The sequence below is a fragment of the Telmatherina bonti genome (genome assembly GCF_933228915.1).
Source record: "Telmatherina bonti genome assembly, chromosome: 7".
Lineage (NCBI taxonomy): Eukaryota > Metazoa > Chordata > Actinopteri > Atheriniformes > Telmatherinidae > Telmatherina > Telmatherina bonti.
Window position 1 is genome coordinate 25386491 of NC_136625.1, and position 18532 is coordinate 25405022.

Consider the following 18532-nt stretch of genomic DNA (forward strand, 5'->3'; position numbering starts at 1 on the left):
CACGGGTTTCATCCTCCTCTTCTCTCAGCTGCGGCCCTCTTCAGCGGAGCGTTGGTCCGACTTGAGTTTCACAAACTCTTTGGCCACGTCATCGTTGTTACGCTGAGAGAGGATGCGCAGCACCGTCAGGCCCGTCTCATCCATGTTGATTCTTCTGCCCAATGACATCCAGCAGGTGATGCTGCTTTTGTTGGCGATGTCCTTCACCTGCAGCACGGCCATGCCCACAGTACGGTCCTCCCGAGCAAAGCAGTAGTCCTTCACACACACCTGCAGTTCATAGCTCTCTGGTCCCACCTCAGTACCCAGCGAGCTAAAAAGACACAGAACACGCTGCTGACCCTGACTGTTATTTACAGCTGACATACGTGATCAGGTTGAATGGATACTCACTACTGGAAGCTCTCGTTGAACTTTGGAGACCAGCTGTTGTTCTTGGATTTGGTGGCAAACTTCCTCTTCTTGTCGCTGAGATGAGGGCCGATGATGTAGACTTCCACAAAAGGCCTGAAGCCCTGAGCTTTCCATTTCAGATCATTGGCAGCAACCACTGGGAGGAAAACCACAGGTTAGGTGAGTGAAACTGGAAGACAGCAGAGGACAAATAAGCAGATGACACCGCAGCCTTGTCTCTCTGTGTTCTTACCTTTGACGTTGATTTTGTGCTCTCCATTCGGTTGGGGTAAAATGTCGACATTCATTATCACCTCACCGACAGAATCTACTCCAGATGCTGGGAAAAAAAACAAAAAACAAAGATCAGCCCAATATTCATCACAGACACTATTGGCTTTGAAGAACAGAAAGAAATCTCTTCATCTGAAGTAAGCAATGAAAGTTTCTAGATGACGACCACTTTTTCATCACACCATGTGCCACCTGTTCTTTTATTCATCACGTCTTTCACATTCTGTCCTCAACTTCGAGCTGAAGTCTCTGCTGTGTTCATGCTGAATCTCTCTGTTGGTGCGTCATGTTTTCTGTGTCCTCATTATATGTTCATGTGTGACAGATTTAACCTTCCATCAACAGTTTGATCCAATGTGAATATTTTGTTTAGGTGCTGAGGGTTTACCTTTTTCTGGTGGAGTGTCCTCATTGGCTGAGTACCTGATCCCTTTCCCTCCATGAACTGAAGGCAGACAGAAGAATGAATTAAAGTGGGCTAAAAAGGTTTTTCATCAAGCAGATTGCAGGAATCAACCTGGTGGACCTGTATCAGCTGCTACTTAAGGAATAATCACAAGTTTTTTTTTTCTTCATAAAACTGTAAGCAAGTTATTCCCCATAGCCCCAAGAATCCAGTTTCCACCAATTAACCACAGTGAATGAATAGTTAAAAAGATTTATTGTAAGAAACAGTTTAAATCTACCTTGTAAATGAAAACTTGTGTGTGTGTGTGTGTGTGTGTGTGTGTGTGTGTGTGTGTGTGTGTGTGTGTGTGTGTGTGTGTGTGTGTGTGTGTGTGTGTGTGTGTGTGTGTGTTACTGTCTGAAGTTGTACCCTGAGCATTTTGTGAGAGGACAAACTTCCGGATGAGCTTGTCCGTGGCCTGGGTGTACAGAGACAACGCATAGCGCAGAGACTGTAGATCCGGACTCTTCTCCAAGAACGTCTTCTTCAGCCCCACACCACCCGCATGGAAGTATTGCTGCATAACAGCCAGGACATGACATGTGTGTTAAATGTCACTTGACAGCCAGCAGAGACAGAAGGCACAGTGAACTGAGAGAAAAGCATGAGGTGTAAGCTGGTGTGATCAAACTGCCTTGCAGTGTGCAAGAGGGTTGTCATTCTGCAAGCAATGAAGCACGACTGAGTTTGATAGACATATCACCACCCAATCGTTCAGAAATGGCTGGTTAAAACAACTGGATGGTGTTTTTTTCCATCATACCTGTTCCACTGGTGACTAAATATTCTTATTTTTATGCTTTGTGAGCATTTAATTCATTGATGCAACTTGGTTGTGAAGGGGATTTTAAGCAATATAGTAAAAAATGATCCTGGAAAACATCTACTAAAGGATGTAGGAATAATTCATTCATTCATCTAAAGTAATACTTAATATATTTATTACAGTTCAAGGTTGGACTTTTGGTTCATTTTGAATTTGTAAATATATTTATCAGCTCCATCTCTCCCCTCTGTCATTTGTTACCCCTCCCTATTTCCTACCTTCCCTGTCCAAAGCTGTGAAGGAGCTTGTTGTCTGCTGCTCTGAGGCAGACATAATGCTCGTCAATACTGATAAAGCTCTTCGTTTTTCTTTTTCTAAGTAGGAGAGGAAAATTGAGTGCCTGGCTTTTAAATCAGGAATAGAAGACGAGTCTTGGTCCATTGTGTGGAAAATACATCTGGAATTGTGCAGGTGCTGAGTGCAGAATGTGGCAACCCAAAGCAGGGTTGACCCACAGTCTATAAGAACAAATCCACAAATACACAAGAAACAGCCCAGAAAAAGAGGATTGAAGCAAAACAGACTCACACTAATGTCACATTTAGATAAATCTTCCTTATGGATGTTTTCTTAAGCTTGTTTTAATCTAAAACGTTCCTCGATGCATCACAGCCCTAAGGAGGAAAATGCTCAGACATGCCGTTGACTGCTTATATCCATTAGATGACTTCTAGTGTCCAAAACCACCATGTGAGCATGTTAACATTTTGATTTTCACATGAAGCAGCCATTTAAATTTTCACTTTGAGCATATGTACATCTATTAAATAGCAGCATTCCACTTAAGTACAAATATTCAGATTAAAGAACAAAAAACAATCATATTATACCTTAATCGTGTCAAGTGCTAACTCAATGACTGCACACTGCTTAGGAGTCAGAGCTTTGGCCTCTTCTCGGCCCATGTGTTCCTGAAGGACAAAAAACATACAAAGAACTCAATCTTTCATGCTGATGAAATCCGTAACTTTCAGTCAAATTCAACAGAACAGGCTTTTAAATTGTTGTTGCTGTCATCTTTATTCATCACCTTGAGCTTGGAAAGCTGACCCAGTTCTTTTGCAGCATTAAAAATCATCTGAGTGCCCTGTGAAAGAGAGATGGACAAGCATGTTAATATTTTGTGAAGAAGTGTTTCAGAGCTGTGCATGTGAGGAGGATTTGCTAAGTGAGAGGTTAGTGTTTGGGAAAAGAACAGAGCTAGGAATTCAATTCATTACGACTGAAGTGAACATATCTTTCAAATTAATAGAATAAACAAGCTGTATTTTGGGAGTAGATTTTTATGAGGGGACAGAAGGACTCAGACTGAAGTGTTTTAACAGTGAGCAGCCACTAGGCTGCTTCTGGTGCACTGTGCTGCCATTTAAATCAGGTTTTGGAGTACTACACCCTTCAAGAAGAAAAGTGACAAGGGCTACAGAGGGTGTTGTTAGGGTTGTTGTTAGGAAAAGTGTTTCTTCATGCTTTTTAAGGCTAAAAGGCTACACAAACATACTTACAATGACCTATGAGAGGGAGAGCAAAAGCAAGAATGGGGAAATGGCAGGACAGATAAGTTAATGAATCATACTTTATAACAGCAAGGGGAAATATTGAATTAAAGTGGGCAGAACAGATGAAAAAAAAAAGGGAAGAAGGCATTATTAGTTTTTTTTCCCACGACCTACCGTCTGATCTGTAAGTGTTGGAAGCACAATTGTTTTTTCCATTGTGTTCATCACTAGTTTCCACAGTTCCTTCAACACTCTCTTCAGGACCGTCTTCTCACAGATCTTAGCAAACAGTGACAGACTGAAAGCAAAAAAAAAGCCTATAATTTCTTACACAGACCCATTTCCAAAAGTTGAGATGGTGCACAAACTGTAAATAGTAAAAATCCAATGATTTCAAAATGAAATTCAAAGCAGTATGAAAACAACATACTTAATGTTAAACCAAAGAAACATCATTGTTTTGTTCTTTTTAAAATGATGATAAATTTGGATTAAACACCGGCAATGTGGCTGTAAAAGAAACAAAATGGGAAAATTTCATAGCTAACAACATCAATTGTGAGCTGGTCAGTAATGCACTGAGTAACATTCAAGAAAGACTTTTAGGAGTAAATAAAAGTCTTTATTTACTTATTTAAAAGTCTGTGTGGGGAATTTAATGTTTCCTAATGTAAAACTATAAATAATTTGATAATTACATCATCTATGGTACATAATATCATTACAAGATCCAGATAATCCAGAAAAATCCATGTTTGTAGTGGACAAGGACAAAAACACTCAGTAAATAGCTGTGATCTCTGGTACCTCAGACACAACTGCATTAAAACAAACAGGATTCTGTAGCTGAAACAACTACATGAACTCAGGAATACTTAAAGAAAAGCATTATCGGAGAACACAGATCATTGCAGCATTAGTAAACCCTAATGCCATATGTAAAAAAAAAAAAAAATCCCAAGCAGAGACAACATCCACAAACGGCTGCCTTATCTGTGTCCAAACTCATTAAAGATGCCGTCCTGTTTTTTTGGACATCAGAAATCACAACAAGATTTATAAAAGCAGTTTCAGCGTTTTTGAAAAGTCCCACTGGCATCAAATTGTATACAATCTTAAAAGAAACATTCCTCAGTCTTTACCTTTGAAATCTTGTATTCTTATTATTATAAATTAATATCCTGCAAGGTTTAACTGATTTGCAGAATTAACACGATTAGTATGATTGTAGTTGTATCTTAAAGTGTTTAGGCATCATTATGTACTAGTTATCAATATTTACTTGCTATCCAGGAAGTCCATGATGGGTTGCAGAACATTGTCAGCCTCTTGCACAACACTGCCATTGGCTGGGACAGTTTGACCTTTCACCTGGGCTAGGATGTCCCCCATTTGCCTGACATTATCCTCGATCTGGGGCTGGAAACTGCAACATGGAGCACAAAGAACAGGCATAAGAAGAGATCAGCTACAGATTCTTTGTTTGTGGTGGGTTTCAGGCAAACAAAAAAAAACCACCTGACAGCAAAGATGCGACTCAGGTCGTCCATGACGTTGTTCAGTTTGTTCTGGAGCTCCTTCAGGAAGTCGCTAGCTTCCTCATTGAGCTAGAGGTAAGATGGATGTCATGAGTACAACAGATGTGTCCAATCAGTGGAAAATCAAAGAAATGTATGGAAACTTACATGTTTGCCTCCCATGGCCTCAAACATCTTCTCCAGCTGAACTCTGAGTTGTTGGATGTTATTGATTATGATACATGGCTTTGGAGAAAAAAAAAAAACAACATTACACAAACACACTTCTCTCTTTCACATTCTTCTCCATGAATATTCTCATCTTTTCATTTTTATCAATCAGGCCAGGCTGCTGAAAGTTTCCTTTCCTCTGATTTGCTCCTTTAGCACAACCCTCCTTGCTGATGCATGACAGGAGAAGCTGGAGTTTGTAATATTCTCTGTTCCTCTAGGGGGCGCTAGTCCCCATGGAAGCTCAGTCTACTCTGCTTTCCCAAACTCTAAACCACTTTAAGCTAATTATACAGCCTTAATTCATTGTAAATGCTGCAACCTGAACTCAGCAATTAAGTTTGAAAGCAGTTTATTGAACTCAGATAAATCAACTTGACTGTAAACACAGCATACAACCTAAAACAAGTTCAAATTACACAAACTCCGATCAGTGACCTTATTGAGTCAAACCACTATATTTGTTACACACTTTTTTCAACTTATCGCAAATACCTACCACTTTCTCTTTCTTGACATGATTAGGAAAGTCTTTTGCAATAATATCAGCATAAGACAGCAGGACATTGCCGATAGTCTAACAGAAAGAGAAGTGCAACATTAGAGTGTGTACTAAAGCAAATACATTATTTGAGAGCTTGATGCGGTGAAGGTCACCTTGGCAAATCTTTTCATGTAGTTGCCAACAATCTGAGGGTCAGGACACTCCAGCTTGCGGATGATTTCAAAGCTCTGATTGAGTTGAGAGAACACATCCACCACTGAACAGGAGAACAAAGCGTGCTCTGACGTGACCTGGAACTGGAGAACGAGAGGAAAGACCAGAGGAAAAGGTTTAAGTGTTTTGAGGTTTTGAGGTACTGTTGCCACAGCATGTGTCGAGTCTGGTTTCCCACAAGAGCCATCACCCATAAGGGGAACAATAAAACTTGACCCCTGGTCAGCTGCCTGTAACTTATTAGGTGGGTGAACTTAAAGCATTTAGATCAGAGGAATGGAGGTGATCAGTGGGTTATGATAGAGAAAAGCACCCTCATTATTAGCCTAGCCATTAGCCCAAAGCTGAATAGTTTTACAGTATGTGACTGAGTCTAGGGACCACAATTCTGCTGACACAGGAAGGTAGACGCTGCCTCAGGCTACAGTAATTGGACCCAATGGAACGCTGACATACAAGCTGGGAGAGTCTTCAGCTGCTTTGTATCGACCTTCTTGCTGTGCGAGTGGGATAGTGTGAGTACGGCCCAGAGAGTGGCATGCTGCGTGGTATATGTGTGTAGAGTCCCCCTCCCTTTCCATGTGCCTTCGATATAAAGTCCTTATTGATTGCCTCGAGGCCTACAGCCTGCTCTTCACAGCTTGGAATGTGCTGAGTCACAGAAATATATTTGCATAAGAAATAAGGATTGTCGCTGCAGGTTGAAGATCACATTTAAACTTTCCAAATCTATTCCAGTGCTTTCTCAGCACAATTACACTTAAACTTTCATGATCACCTGCTTCTATTCTACTCTACAGATAAGAAATAAAGTTGGAAAATTACTGAAATATCATTTTGTGAACCTCAGTGTTTTAAGTAGTCTTAGTTTGTGTTTAATTTTTCTATGTTTACAGAAACAGTGTCCAGCTCCAGTCTTAAAGGTTTTCAATATATCCATGCTCCAACGCACCTGATTTAAATTGATGAGTCATTGTGCAGCGCTTCATAGACTGTTGGATCTATTTAATAAAACTCAGGTGTGATGAAGCAGGTAAAACACCAAAAACCTGCAGGACTGTGGCCCCCTGAGGGCAGACTTTAAACTCCCCCAAAACTTACAGAGATGCAAGCCACAAATGTTGCCATCATCTGGCAACAACAAAGTTAAACACAATAATTAATGATCATTGTTCAATCTGAGATGAGCGATGACAACAGATACCCCGTCTTTCTTGTCCCTCTCCAGAGCTCCATGGAGAAAATCTCTGGACACTTCCTCATTCTCATCCAACCACATGACGACAAATGGCTCGAACCAGCTGCAAATACAGAATGAACACATGTAAATATTTCACAGACGTAAACACATCAGAAAAGGTGTACAGCTATGGAGGGGAAAAAAAAACAAAAACAAAACTCACGCAGGATATTCAGGTACATGCTTCTGGAAAGTAGGCAGCTCCTTGCAGTACTCATTATAGAGCCACTTCACCTTGAAGTGCAAATTCATGTAGTCTGCACTTTTACACAGCCGCTGCTTCTCATGCTCTGAATATCAAAGAGAAAAGATGAGGAAACTCCCTCTCCGCACTCCTATTTCCTCATCTAATTTGAACAAACGCAAACATGCGTCCAAAATCTTCTGATTCCAGCGATAGAGAGACAGACTTACCCTCCATGGCGTATTTCATATCTTGAGCAAACATGTTCCACATGACTTCAGCGCTGATTTTACCCACATTGAGTTCTTGGGGAAACCTGTGAGAGACATGGCAGCACTTTGGCTTAAATTCAGCTCTGTATCCAGTAATGGTGCTGTATTATTTAACAAGAAGCTCATTTTTATGTAACTCCACCAGCACTTCCTCTCCGTGTTTCCAGCAGCCACAGAAAGAAAAATCCTCTTAAGAAAACGGCAAGATGCTTTTATCCTCACTGTTTCCTAAAAACAAAGCCCTATGGGCTTACTTCAATTCATTATTACAAATATTTGACTAAATTTTTCCAACTAACTCCCCCACCTGTAAAGTATAATCTTTTTTATTTTTAATTTCAGTAAGCTAAAAGACTATTTGACATCCTTCCCCATATATTCAGTTTCTGTGTTCTGTAAATCCCATAAATCACAGCTGTTATCCTGTAGTCTCTGGAAAAATAACTTTCAAACATTGCTTCTTCATTATTAATTTGGGATCTTGGAGCAATGTAATTGTAATACACACTCACTGATTAAGGCAAGGGGTGTATGAGTTTTTATCCTCCTCTATGATGGAAACAATCAGGGTAATGAGTTTTGACCAGAAGTCCAGGTTTTTGACGCTCGGACCCTGCTCATCTGGAGGGACAGCTTTTGACTAGAATGAAAAAATTTTTTTAAAAAAAAAGTGGAATTACCACAAAAAAGATGCATCTATTAATATATTTATACTAAAGTTTGCATTTTCACACAGATATTTTGTGCAGGTTAACTCACCGGGTCTGTTTGATATTCCCTGTTGTATAGATCGTGGCAGTTGTTAAAAATGTACTCGTAGGTGGAGTTGAGACAGGCTTTTACACAGTCCTTCACCACCTGACTTGCCCTGGGGGGACTCTGCAGCTCCTGGACCTGAACACAAACAGCATGCAGCATATGGCTGAATCGAAAACACGTGTCAGACGCACATTGTCTCAGCGGGAGGGAATCTCACTGGGAATTTAACCAGTGACTAGAGGAGTAAATTACACAAAAGACACATAGTTTTATTCCAGTCATTTTGGTTTTGAGCAGTGTAATGATCTTTTTATCGAACTGTGCTTCAGGCAACAAAAAAAACTAAGTTTAATCATAATTAGTGTGGAGAAAAGACAAAAAGAAAAGAATTCTTCTGATATTAACACTAACCTTCATTCTGAAGAATGTGATACTGGTCAGCAGGTCAACAGTAGACTTGAGATCTTGTAATCTTTCAGGACTGCTAGCAGGGAAGTTATTCTAAAGCAGACAAAAACACATTGAAACATAAGAAACTACTACAGCACCCTAAAAAGAAAAAAAAAAACTTCACGCTGTTTTAATCACAGCCCCAAAGCAGATGACAAGGAGGCATCTGCATCATTTTGACACAAAAATAGCTCAGGCAGATGATGCCAGCAGGAGAGACGTAATCAACGACACTCATGAGACTGTTTAAGCAATGTGTAAATTTGAGTCAGCTGTAAGTACCCGATACATTGACAGGTCGATTCTCAGGGAATTGTGCAGCTGATCCAGTAGCTTGACAAACCTCTCCTTCTACACAGGAAAAAGAAAATACAAACAGAACAGAAACACAACAAAGCTGAAAAGATATTTATTTCCAGTTTCTTGCTCAAACCTACAGTGGGTCTGACAAGGATCAGCTAATTGAAAGTCTGACAAAATAGGCAAGAGACATTCCAACTCTCAACAACTGTCCCAGAGGGATCAAGCCTCACTATTTCTGAGAAGTATTTTCAGAGCAGTATGAGTGTTTTTCTCACAATGCCTCAGGTATAATTCTTGTAATAATTTTTCAGGGACTCACGCCAAAGTTTGATGCAGCGAATCTGTCTGAGGCGGAAACATTGTTGGAGGACTGGGTGGTGTGGGCGTAGTAAGCATTAATGTTGGCAAGCAGAGTGCTCATCACAGCTGGCACTCCAGGGCACATGTACTTCGATGACAAGCAGGCAAAGTGGCTGTTGGGTAGAAATAACAATGACAACGATTAATTACTTTTCTTTTTTTTTTTGGCCCTTCATTCATGAATAAATCAAATATCTAGTCAGCAGTTAGAAGTTTATTCCTGAAGTCATTTAGTAGCAAGAGGAATAACTTCTAAGGTTCTCATTTCAGGTTTGTTAAGCATCACAGTAATCCTAGTGTGGCATTCAGAACTGCAATACTGACGTCATGGCCTGGTAGATGGACTCTACTCCGTATCTCATGGCAAATTCATCCACAATCTCCTGGGCAGTCTCCTCAAAGTACACCTTCCAAGCATCATCTCCTTTGGCATCAGGAATCTTTACGACGCCGCCATTTTGTTCCTCTGTGGTGTACTGGAAAAGATGCTAAACACACAAAGGTACACACAATTTTATGTTTTAAGATGTCATTAATGTTTCATGCCGTTGCACTTGCATTATATGAAATTTATTTGCAGATAATTAAAAAGGTTATGTAGATCCATTTAACAAAATCACAAACTCCTAATTGTGTCTAGATTATAGGATGATTGACACTCATGTGTAGCACTCGCCCAAGAAATGTCCATCCTACATCCAGGTGGTCATCTTTCTTAACATTTACAACTGGTTATAACTTTAAATTTGCTATAGTGAATGCAGTGGCAATGTAACTTAAACATAATAGAACCTGTTCAGGCCACTCTTGCAGGACATCAGGTTTCTGACTCGTGGCGAAAAAAATGGAGCAAACGGATACAAAAAAAGATCTCCGTTTACTAAACAAGCAGTTAAAAAACTTACGTGTTGCATCCTCAGAACTGTAGCGACTACTTTAACAAAATATAAACAAAAATATTTCCTTAGATTTACGGTCAGAAAAACTGTAGCTCCTCGTCCTGCTCTGTTTACAAAACCACTGAACATGCGCACACCGAAGCGCGCTGTCTCTTCATGGTCCTAACTGCAGGACGTTAAAAGGAGCCTAAAACAGTCCATTTAACTACAAAATATAAACACAAAAATATTATAAAACTAAACAAAATCTGACAAAATTCTCCACAGCAGGATAATTACTTATAACAACAAAAATGGTTCCATTATAATGTTATGTACATACAAAATAACCATAACTTATACATGGCTCTAGCAGTTAACCTAATGTGGGCATATTGCCCACATAAATAATAAAACATTTGTTTAGACTAACCTCGTGCAGACACGTGTATTGGACATGGTAAGGAGCCACTGTCTCCTCCCCCTTAATTTCCACACTTATATGCATCCGGATGGCTCCCGACACTGCAGACTTATCCGTTCTCTTGTCTGTCATACAAAAGAAAGACATACACACCTTCTTAGTTTAATGAAATCTACAGTTATCTATATTCTGTGCTCCTATTACTGTGCTTTTAGCTGCTTCTCTCATCCATTCCTTATTCTCCATCATAACTAACAATACTCACCCAGGTTGTACCAAACGTCCATCTCCCCACTCAGAGTGCGCACTTCGATGATGGTTTGACCTAGGAAGTCATCGCTCTCACGTTTGAACCTCTGTTTCACACGAGACTTGATGTCATCATCTTCATCCCATACGCGAACCTTTATGCGGTCAGAAGAGTTGTGGCATTCACTGCATCAGGTGGAGACAGAAAAATCATTAATTCACAACTAGAATACATTAAAAAAAAAAAGAGAGAGATTCTCTGAGATAAAGCAGATGAAACATAATAAAATGTGGGAAGATTAAAGAAAAGGTTTTAAGATCATTCATCTTATTTAAACAACCTCCATTTCGCTGATATGAAATGATAAGTCGGAAATAAAAACTGTTTAGAGCTACAACTATACTTACAAATGAAAGTTCTCCTCCCAGACAGGATTGAGGTTGCCGTAAATGGTTTTGGTTCTTTTCTTTGTCTTACCAACTTGGACTGTTACATAAGGGTCACTGGAGCCTGTTTTATCTTTAGCCTGAAGGCCCTGGGCACATACCACTGAAGAAAAGACAACAGACAGAGATTTGTTAAAATAGAGATTATAACAGTCAGACTAGACAAAAATCAGACAAATCTTTTAGTCAACCATAACTACAATACAGCATGCCGCACTGCAGCACCTGTTTCTGCAACAAAAACGTGTTTGATCCAAATAAGATATAAAAGAAGAAACAAAAACTTAACATTTACCTGTGATACTGATCTTTGCAGACCATTTTGAGGTCCCATCAAGCACGCTCTGCTTGATCTGTTTCATGTGTGTGCCATGTGTTGTTTTATCAAGAGCAAACACTTCCTGGATTAGCTCGAAGATCTCCGGCTTATTCCTTTCTCTGATCTTCATACGGTCCTTAAGGACCATGATAATGCTCTGGGTCCGATCTTCTGCCCCATGCTTCGAGCTTTTCTCTGCAGCTCCTGATTAGACAGAAAGATGAAGTGAGGAATGGGTCTTTATTGTTTAAAATACAGCGTTTCAAAGCCAATTAAGACATAAAGATCAAATGGATTATGTGATGCTTTTCTGTAACGTTATTTCTTCAAACTTGAAAACCAGCTGTTGGTAGCATCTATTAAAATTTAAGCCTTTGAGAGTACCATTGATTTAATAATAGATTGGTCATCAAGTGGCATTTTTTTGGGAAACATGATCTTACAAGACTCTTAAAGATAGGTGAATTATGCATCTCATGGACTGACTATAATCAGAGAGGCTACTGACTAAGCTATGTTTTGTGGATCAGAACTAGTCAAAGAAGTATAGATGCAACCCTGTGGGTAGAAGAGAGAGGGAACAGAAGCAGGTATGTGACAGCACATTACTCAGGAGATAAATTGGAAAGGAGGAGGGAGGAGAAAGTGAAAGTGGATAGAGGACAAGAATAATGGGATGTCAATCTGGCAGAAGAATATAGAGGAGGAGCCAAAGTAGTTTCGGTGGAGGACGGGGTGCATGTGCACTTCAGTGGGGATTAATCTGAATGCATATATGCATGCATGCAAAAATTAGCATCCCCTTACTCTGCAGACAGTCTGCATTGAGCAGATCCTGGCACTTTTCGTGACATTTGACGCCACACTCAGAGCAGCGCATTCCTTGGCGTGCGATACCCCAAAGTAGCCCCTCGCATTCGTAGCAGTAGGTAGGGGTGGTGGCTGTCCACACTTCAAAGTTGTGCGGAGTAGTGGAGGAGATGGGGTAGATCAGAGCCTGTAGGGTCTTTTTATAAACGTGACTCTTCTGCAAATACCACAGCAAAAAAACAAAGAAAAGTTATATCTCAGCTGTTATTGTATGTTGGAAAAAAGCTGAGGAGAATTGTGATAAACGCCAGTGAAAAGGTAACCCACCAGCTCCTCATTGCCAAGAGTGGTGGACGCCATGGCGGAGGTGATTCCAGCTTTACGTGAATTTTGCACCAAAGACTGAAAACCACATAGCAAACAGTTCAAGTCTGAACATCAACTAAAGTTTAGAGCTCCATTTTACTTCATTAAGAGATAAACAGATACCTACCATCGCCTAATACAGCCAGGCCATGATGGAACACAGGAGGAGAGTTAAAGGAGACAAAAATCACAGAAAAGATTTGTCAAATAATACGCTTTTTTAATTTTCATGAATGTGTGTTTGTGTATGCATGTAAACCCCCACAAATCCAACAGGTATGTTCTAACCACTGAGAGAAAACACTGTAGCCACACCGATTAATTATTGTAAGTGCATCAGTATTGTAGATATGAAAATATATAAAATAAATGAATATTTGGCCCAAAAAATCAGTGAAAAAACTATTGAACCCCCCCCCCCCCCCCCCCCCCCCCCCCCCACAAGTTTTTATATATTACTGCATGTCAGTACATTCATTGCATTTCTCACCAGATCTCTGACAAGAGGAATGGCTTTCCGCTTTCGAAGGTCAGGCATGCTGTCAATACTGTAGAGTGCTCCTCCCATCCTGAATAAGATAAGTTTGAAGCATTATACATTCATTTATGTGCTCAATATTATTTATAGCTGATCAAACATGCATAACACCAAAATGTCTAACCATGAAATCCCTGTTTTAGCAACTCAAGAGACTGATGCATTTTTAATAATTCTTTCTAATGCAAAGCCAGTGGAGGACTTCTTGAGGACTTAACTGGAATGTTGAATTACTCAGTCTGAATCCTCTTAAATAGTCATAGCACTCCAAAGTCCTTGGTATATCTGCTTGTTTTTTATTGACTGATGTAGCAATTCATTAGTATGCATGCACTGTTCTGCTCTGACATCAGGCTCATCTGCAAATGATCTGCCAGCTAAGCCAGGAAAGCCCAGTACTATTCAATGTCACTGGCCAGTTAATAAGAATAGTACAGAACAGAGGAGTCCCAGACTTATAAACCAGTGGTAGCAGATTTCCCCTGACAAGATGGTTTCATTTTAAAATTAATTAAATTTCCTGAGTTGTTTTTATGAACAGTCCCTTCCATTTGAGTGACAAACAATGATTGGACAATACTCACCCTCCTTTACCGAACCACAGCGAGCTGGATGTCTCTCCACGAGCCTGAGAGCGAAACAGCAGTGTTAGAAGATGAAAAGATTCAGCTTACGTTTGCCCTTCCTTGCCCCTATATACACTGTACACAAATAGGGCTGCATACATACAGTAAGTTTTAATTATTATCAAGCTGCTTTATCAGGATAGTTTCATATTGAATTTCTGATTTTATTCTAACTGTGTTGAGAACAATGGTTCTTACTCAATTTTTACAAGCTGGAAAAATATTAATAATATTTCTTAATAATGCCACCCTCATAAATTCCACTACCAAAAGCATAATTTGTTTACATAACCATGAAAAAATGCTTCATATTGAATTTAAAATATATATCTGAAAAATCAGAAACACTGCAGTATTTAAATGGTGCACAACTTCTGCAACATAAGAGTTCAAATTTGTATGAAGATGGACAACAAAATGATGGTGTCTGCTATTAGACAGTGAGAATTTCAACCAGATGCATCTCCTCCTTTCTCTCAAGCAACCATTCAGGCTGTACCTACCTGTCTGCATGCTCCAATGATGGCCGAGCAAAGTGCATGCGAGTGTCACTATGGCAATGACATGAAACTGGAAAGAAAACAAAGTGGTTCGGCACAAAACAAACAAAAAAATTACAGACGGGGGAAAGGAAGCCAAATGTACAAAAACGCAACGCGACATACATCAACATAAACATTGAAGCAAGTGATTAATTCTTTGCACAACTGAATTCAAAGGTAATGAAAAAAAATAACAAAATATGCAAGTGAAAATTGACCAAGCAAAACTAAATGTGTCCAGAAAAACCAAGCAGTTCTGTCAAGCAGTGGTGTGGTGCTTCATCCAAACTAAAATAAAAAGCGGGCTGTCTGACGAGTCCTTCAATTTTTAGGGAACCAAAGATAATCAATTATTGAAGATAAAAAACACTTTAAAGTCTGCTTTCTGGTGACACTATCAAAACAGAACTCAGGGAGTTACTGCATGTGCCCTGTCTGCTCATCAATGTTGCATAATGCATGTATATTTCAAAGAGTTGCTGCACATTTTTAGAATCTCTTGAACTCAGATATTTGTTTTAGATTACAGGGCAGAGCTGAGTCAGGCCTACAGCTCTAAGCTCATACTGAGCTGCTATTTGAAGCAAGGGTTGAGCACAAACCAATACTGGGACTGGGATTAACTGGTGTGCTTACCTCCCGCAGCTGTTCTAAAACCTTGTTGTAGAGCCTTAACCAGTTATCTTTGGCTCTCACTGCTGGATCGACTGGCTCTTTGGGTTCCTCTGGAACTGGAGGACTGAAAGAAAATGTTTTGGGTTTTTTTCAAAATGTTGTCGATACACTTCTACAAACTGACTTATCGATTCTTCTGAAGTCTATTTTTGTTGATGATTCATTTCATTGATCTCGTTGCCTTTCAGCCTTCCTTCCTACCTCTCAGGTGGCATCTCTTTTTCCTCCTCTGGCGTCGGCGGTCTGCTCTCTTCAAATTGCTCCTCTATCTGCTCCATTGGAAGCTTCTCCTCCTGCTGAGCAGGGGGCGTCCTGGCCTCTTGCTCTTTCATTATATCCTCATCTAACCACATTTCTTCCTCCAGCTGGGCAGTCTGGTCCTCAGGAGGAGCTGACTGTGTTGTGGTGGGATCATTTGTATGGGACTGGGGTGATGTCAAGGATTGGGTCTGCTGGGAAGAAGGGCCAGTGGTGGTGGAGGGCAGCTGGGAAGCTGAGTTAGCTAAGGTGGCTGGGTGGGATGGAGGGACAGAATTTGCTGCAGCAGACTGGTGTTGTTGAGATACAGCTGAGGCTGGGGGATGAGACTGGGCAGGCTGGGCAGCAGGAACTGAAGACAGGAAAGAAGAAGCTAGGCCTGTGACTGCTGCTGTTAAAGGTTTGGCCATTGAGAAGAAGGAAGTAGCAGATGGGGCAGGCTGCGGCTGAGGTTGTGTTTGGGGTTGTGTTTGTTTTGGTGCTTGGGCTGTTTGTTGCCCAGTGGCAGGCTGGGTCATGCCAGGAGGGTGAGCCTGGTTGGATGCTTGGTTAGGGGCTTGAGCAGGAGGCTGCTGTTGATGCAACGAGGACTGTTTCTCTAGAGGAGGTCTGGAGCTAGGTGCATCAAGTGTTGGGGGGGCAGTTGATGTTGGAGTTGGAGTGAATGGTGGCTCCATGTCCTCACTTAGAGTCCCATCTAAATTGTACAAATCCTCATCATCATACATCATCTCCTCATCCTCATAGAGGCCCTCTTCTTCATACAGCTCTCCGTCATCTCCTTCATACAGAGCAACCTCTTCTCCTCCATCTTTGCTGTAGCCGCACTCATCGCTGTATCCCCCTTGAGTCTCATCAGGATCCCAGTCTGGAGAGCCTTTACTGTAGCTTACTGAGGAGTGGCATGAGTGGTAGGAGTCATTCTCGTCATATGGGTCTCTTTCTCCGTACTCGCCACCATAGTCCTCCTCACTCAACTGGCTGCTGCAACGACTAAGCTCCGCAGATGATGCATAGCTACCAGTGGGGCTGGACAGAAGAGAAAAGAAATGGCAAACATTACATAACAGCGCCATGAAATAAAGGTTACTATCCTTTTGTGAATTATACTGTCAAAAGTGCTTATAGGGCACAGTACTGGAGCACATGGCCTGCACTGGACAGCCTCACTAAACACCTTTTCTACATGTCTTGGGGCAGCCAGGAATAATGCTGATGGCTAATCAATGAAAAGCAGCCGGAATACAAGAGTACCAGACAAGTAGCAAGAAATAGAGCAGAACAGAAAGGTGAGAGGCTTCCAGAAAGCTGACAAAAGGAAAAACGAGCAAAGACCCAGAAATGCAACAAACAGGGAAAAGGTGTTTGTGTTCCTTGATAAATGGGGTTATTAAAAACTGAATAGAGGGACCAAGAGGAAGAAGGATGGATGGAGGCTTGGGCAGACAGTGAAGCAGGAAGGGAGTGGTGAGCAAAGAGACACACTAGACGGAGGGAGCCTAAAAAGGGAGGAAGTGTAGAGATCTGAGGGGTGGAGATGGAGAAGAATGGGTGGGGGATTGAGGAGGCTGCCTTGTCCAATACACTCAAAGAAGCTACTAATCTCATGTGCAGTATTGACCACTAGATTGCAAGCTGAATAATTTATAGAACAGAGGAAGGATGCATAATTTCAACCCTTGCCTGAAAGAAATACATCAATACCCACTGAGAAATCTCACAGTCCTGAAAATAACTCTGAGAGTAAAGCAGCACTGGGTCTGCGCAAGCCAATGAATGGTTTGCCTTTACAGAGGAGACTCAACAAAACTGAAATTTAATACTTATTCAGTTATAGAGTTGTCAAAAAAGAAAACAAATAGTTATATTTTAATAAATTTAAATCGATTTTTAAATTTAAATTTGCATAATTATAAAGTTTAAAATAACACAGTGGAAGTATCTATTGACACATACAATGCAGTCATCAGATATTGTACAAGTTTCAGTAACAGGATGTGGGTATGAATGTATATCCATACTCATATCCAATATCATATCAAAATATTTTACATTTTCATGTAACATAGTATTTATTCTTGTATATACATATGTATATATGTTATATATATTAACTGTTTAAAAAAGAATTGCTTATGGACTTTACTGAAGCATTTATGTGCATGTCTGTATATTGTGCATATGTGTTGATTGTACTTTTCAAATGAACCACACAAAGATAGCAGTTGTTAGCTAAAGCTAATGGAAATCCAAATAAAAATAAACACATAGAAAATAAAATAAAGTATTGATGCCGATAATAATCTTCCCAGAACTCCTGTGACTGACAGATAATTTGCAGCATTGCTACAGACTGTGTATTTACGTGTTTATTACCAGTCGGACTGCATACAGTCACATTGAGAGAAGACAAGGCAGCGGTAATTTACAGCTCAGTGGATCACTATGAAGTTACGCTGGATTTTTCTCGAGTTTTGCCATCACCATCTTGTGAAACACCAGGACATAGTGAGAATCTGTGTGTGTCTTGGAGGAGACCATGAAGAGTTACCATGAGCCTGTCTCAGTTATCACAACGTATGTGGAAACAATGAATAGAATTTAATTCCTCATCTACCCTTGTCCATATTGAAAGCTGACTGAGACTTTCTCTTCACTACAACCTTTGGATGATGGTGCATTTTCCTAAGAATTCAGACACTTTTGTCACACGACAAGAGAGCCAAAATACGCAATGATGATAAGATGAAGATTGAACGGGTGAAATCAGCAGACAGCAATCTCTTCTATCTGACATGAAATGGTCACACTGTTTACCCGGTAAATATACAAACATGGGAATGCTGTGTATTTTAAATATGGCTATCACTGTGGTGCAACATTTGGGGAGAAAATTAATTTACTGACTC

At 40.4% G+C, this 18532-nt stretch overlaps 1 protein-coding gene across 1 annotated transcript in view; it reads right to left on the reverse strand.

Moving 5' to 3' along the window:
- Window positions 1–18532, reverse strand: part of LOC306757944 (protein unc-13 homolog A) — a 30023-nt gene continuing 11491 nt past the window's right edge. The window contains exons 10-41 of the mRNA XM_079243135.1: window positions 15567–16652; window positions 15327–15429; window positions 14107–14150; window positions 13475–13553; window positions 12946–13020; window positions 12616–12835; window positions 11785–12012; window positions 11451–11592; window positions 11059–11228; window positions 10803–10918; window positions 9816–9979; window positions 9451–9604; window positions 9111–9179; window positions 8790–8879; window positions 8385–8513; window positions 8132–8259; window positions 7578–7663; window positions 7327–7453; window positions 7128–7224; window positions 5863–6006; window positions 5705–5782; window positions 5143–5220; window positions 4976–5064; window positions 4740–4883; window positions 3632–3755; window positions 2992–3048; window positions 2792–2872; window positions 1505–1652; window positions 1076–1132; window positions 647–733; window positions 394–550; window positions 1–313 (exon numbers count right to left, since the gene is read on the reverse strand). Coding sequence (XP_079099261.1) covers window positions 25–313; window positions 394–550; window positions 647–733; window positions 1076–1132; window positions 1505–1652; window positions 2792–2872; window positions 2992–3048; window positions 3632–3755; window positions 4740–4883; window positions 4976–5064; window positions 5143–5220; window positions 5705–5782; window positions 5863–6006; window positions 7128–7224; window positions 7327–7453; window positions 7578–7663; window positions 8132–8259; window positions 8385–8513; window positions 8790–8879; window positions 9111–9179; window positions 9451–9604; window positions 9816–9979; window positions 10803–10918; window positions 11059–11228; window positions 11451–11592; window positions 11785–12012; window positions 12616–12835; window positions 12946–13020; window positions 13475–13553; window positions 14107–14150; window positions 15327–15429; window positions 15567–16652 — 4840 coding nt within the window. The 3' untranslated portion in view covers window positions 1–24. The remainder of the gene's footprint in view (window positions 314–393; window positions 551–646; window positions 734–1075; window positions 1133–1504; window positions 1653–2791; window positions 2873–2991; window positions 3049–3631; window positions 3756–4739; window positions 4884–4975; window positions 5065–5142; window positions 5221–5704; window positions 5783–5862; window positions 6007–7127; window positions 7225–7326; window positions 7454–7577; window positions 7664–8131; window positions 8260–8384; window positions 8514–8789; window positions 8880–9110; window positions 9180–9450; window positions 9605–9815; window positions 9980–10802; window positions 10919–11058; window positions 11229–11450; window positions 11593–11784; window positions 12013–12615; window positions 12836–12945; window positions 13021–13474; window positions 13554–14106; window positions 14151–15326; window positions 15430–15566; window positions 16653–18532) is intronic.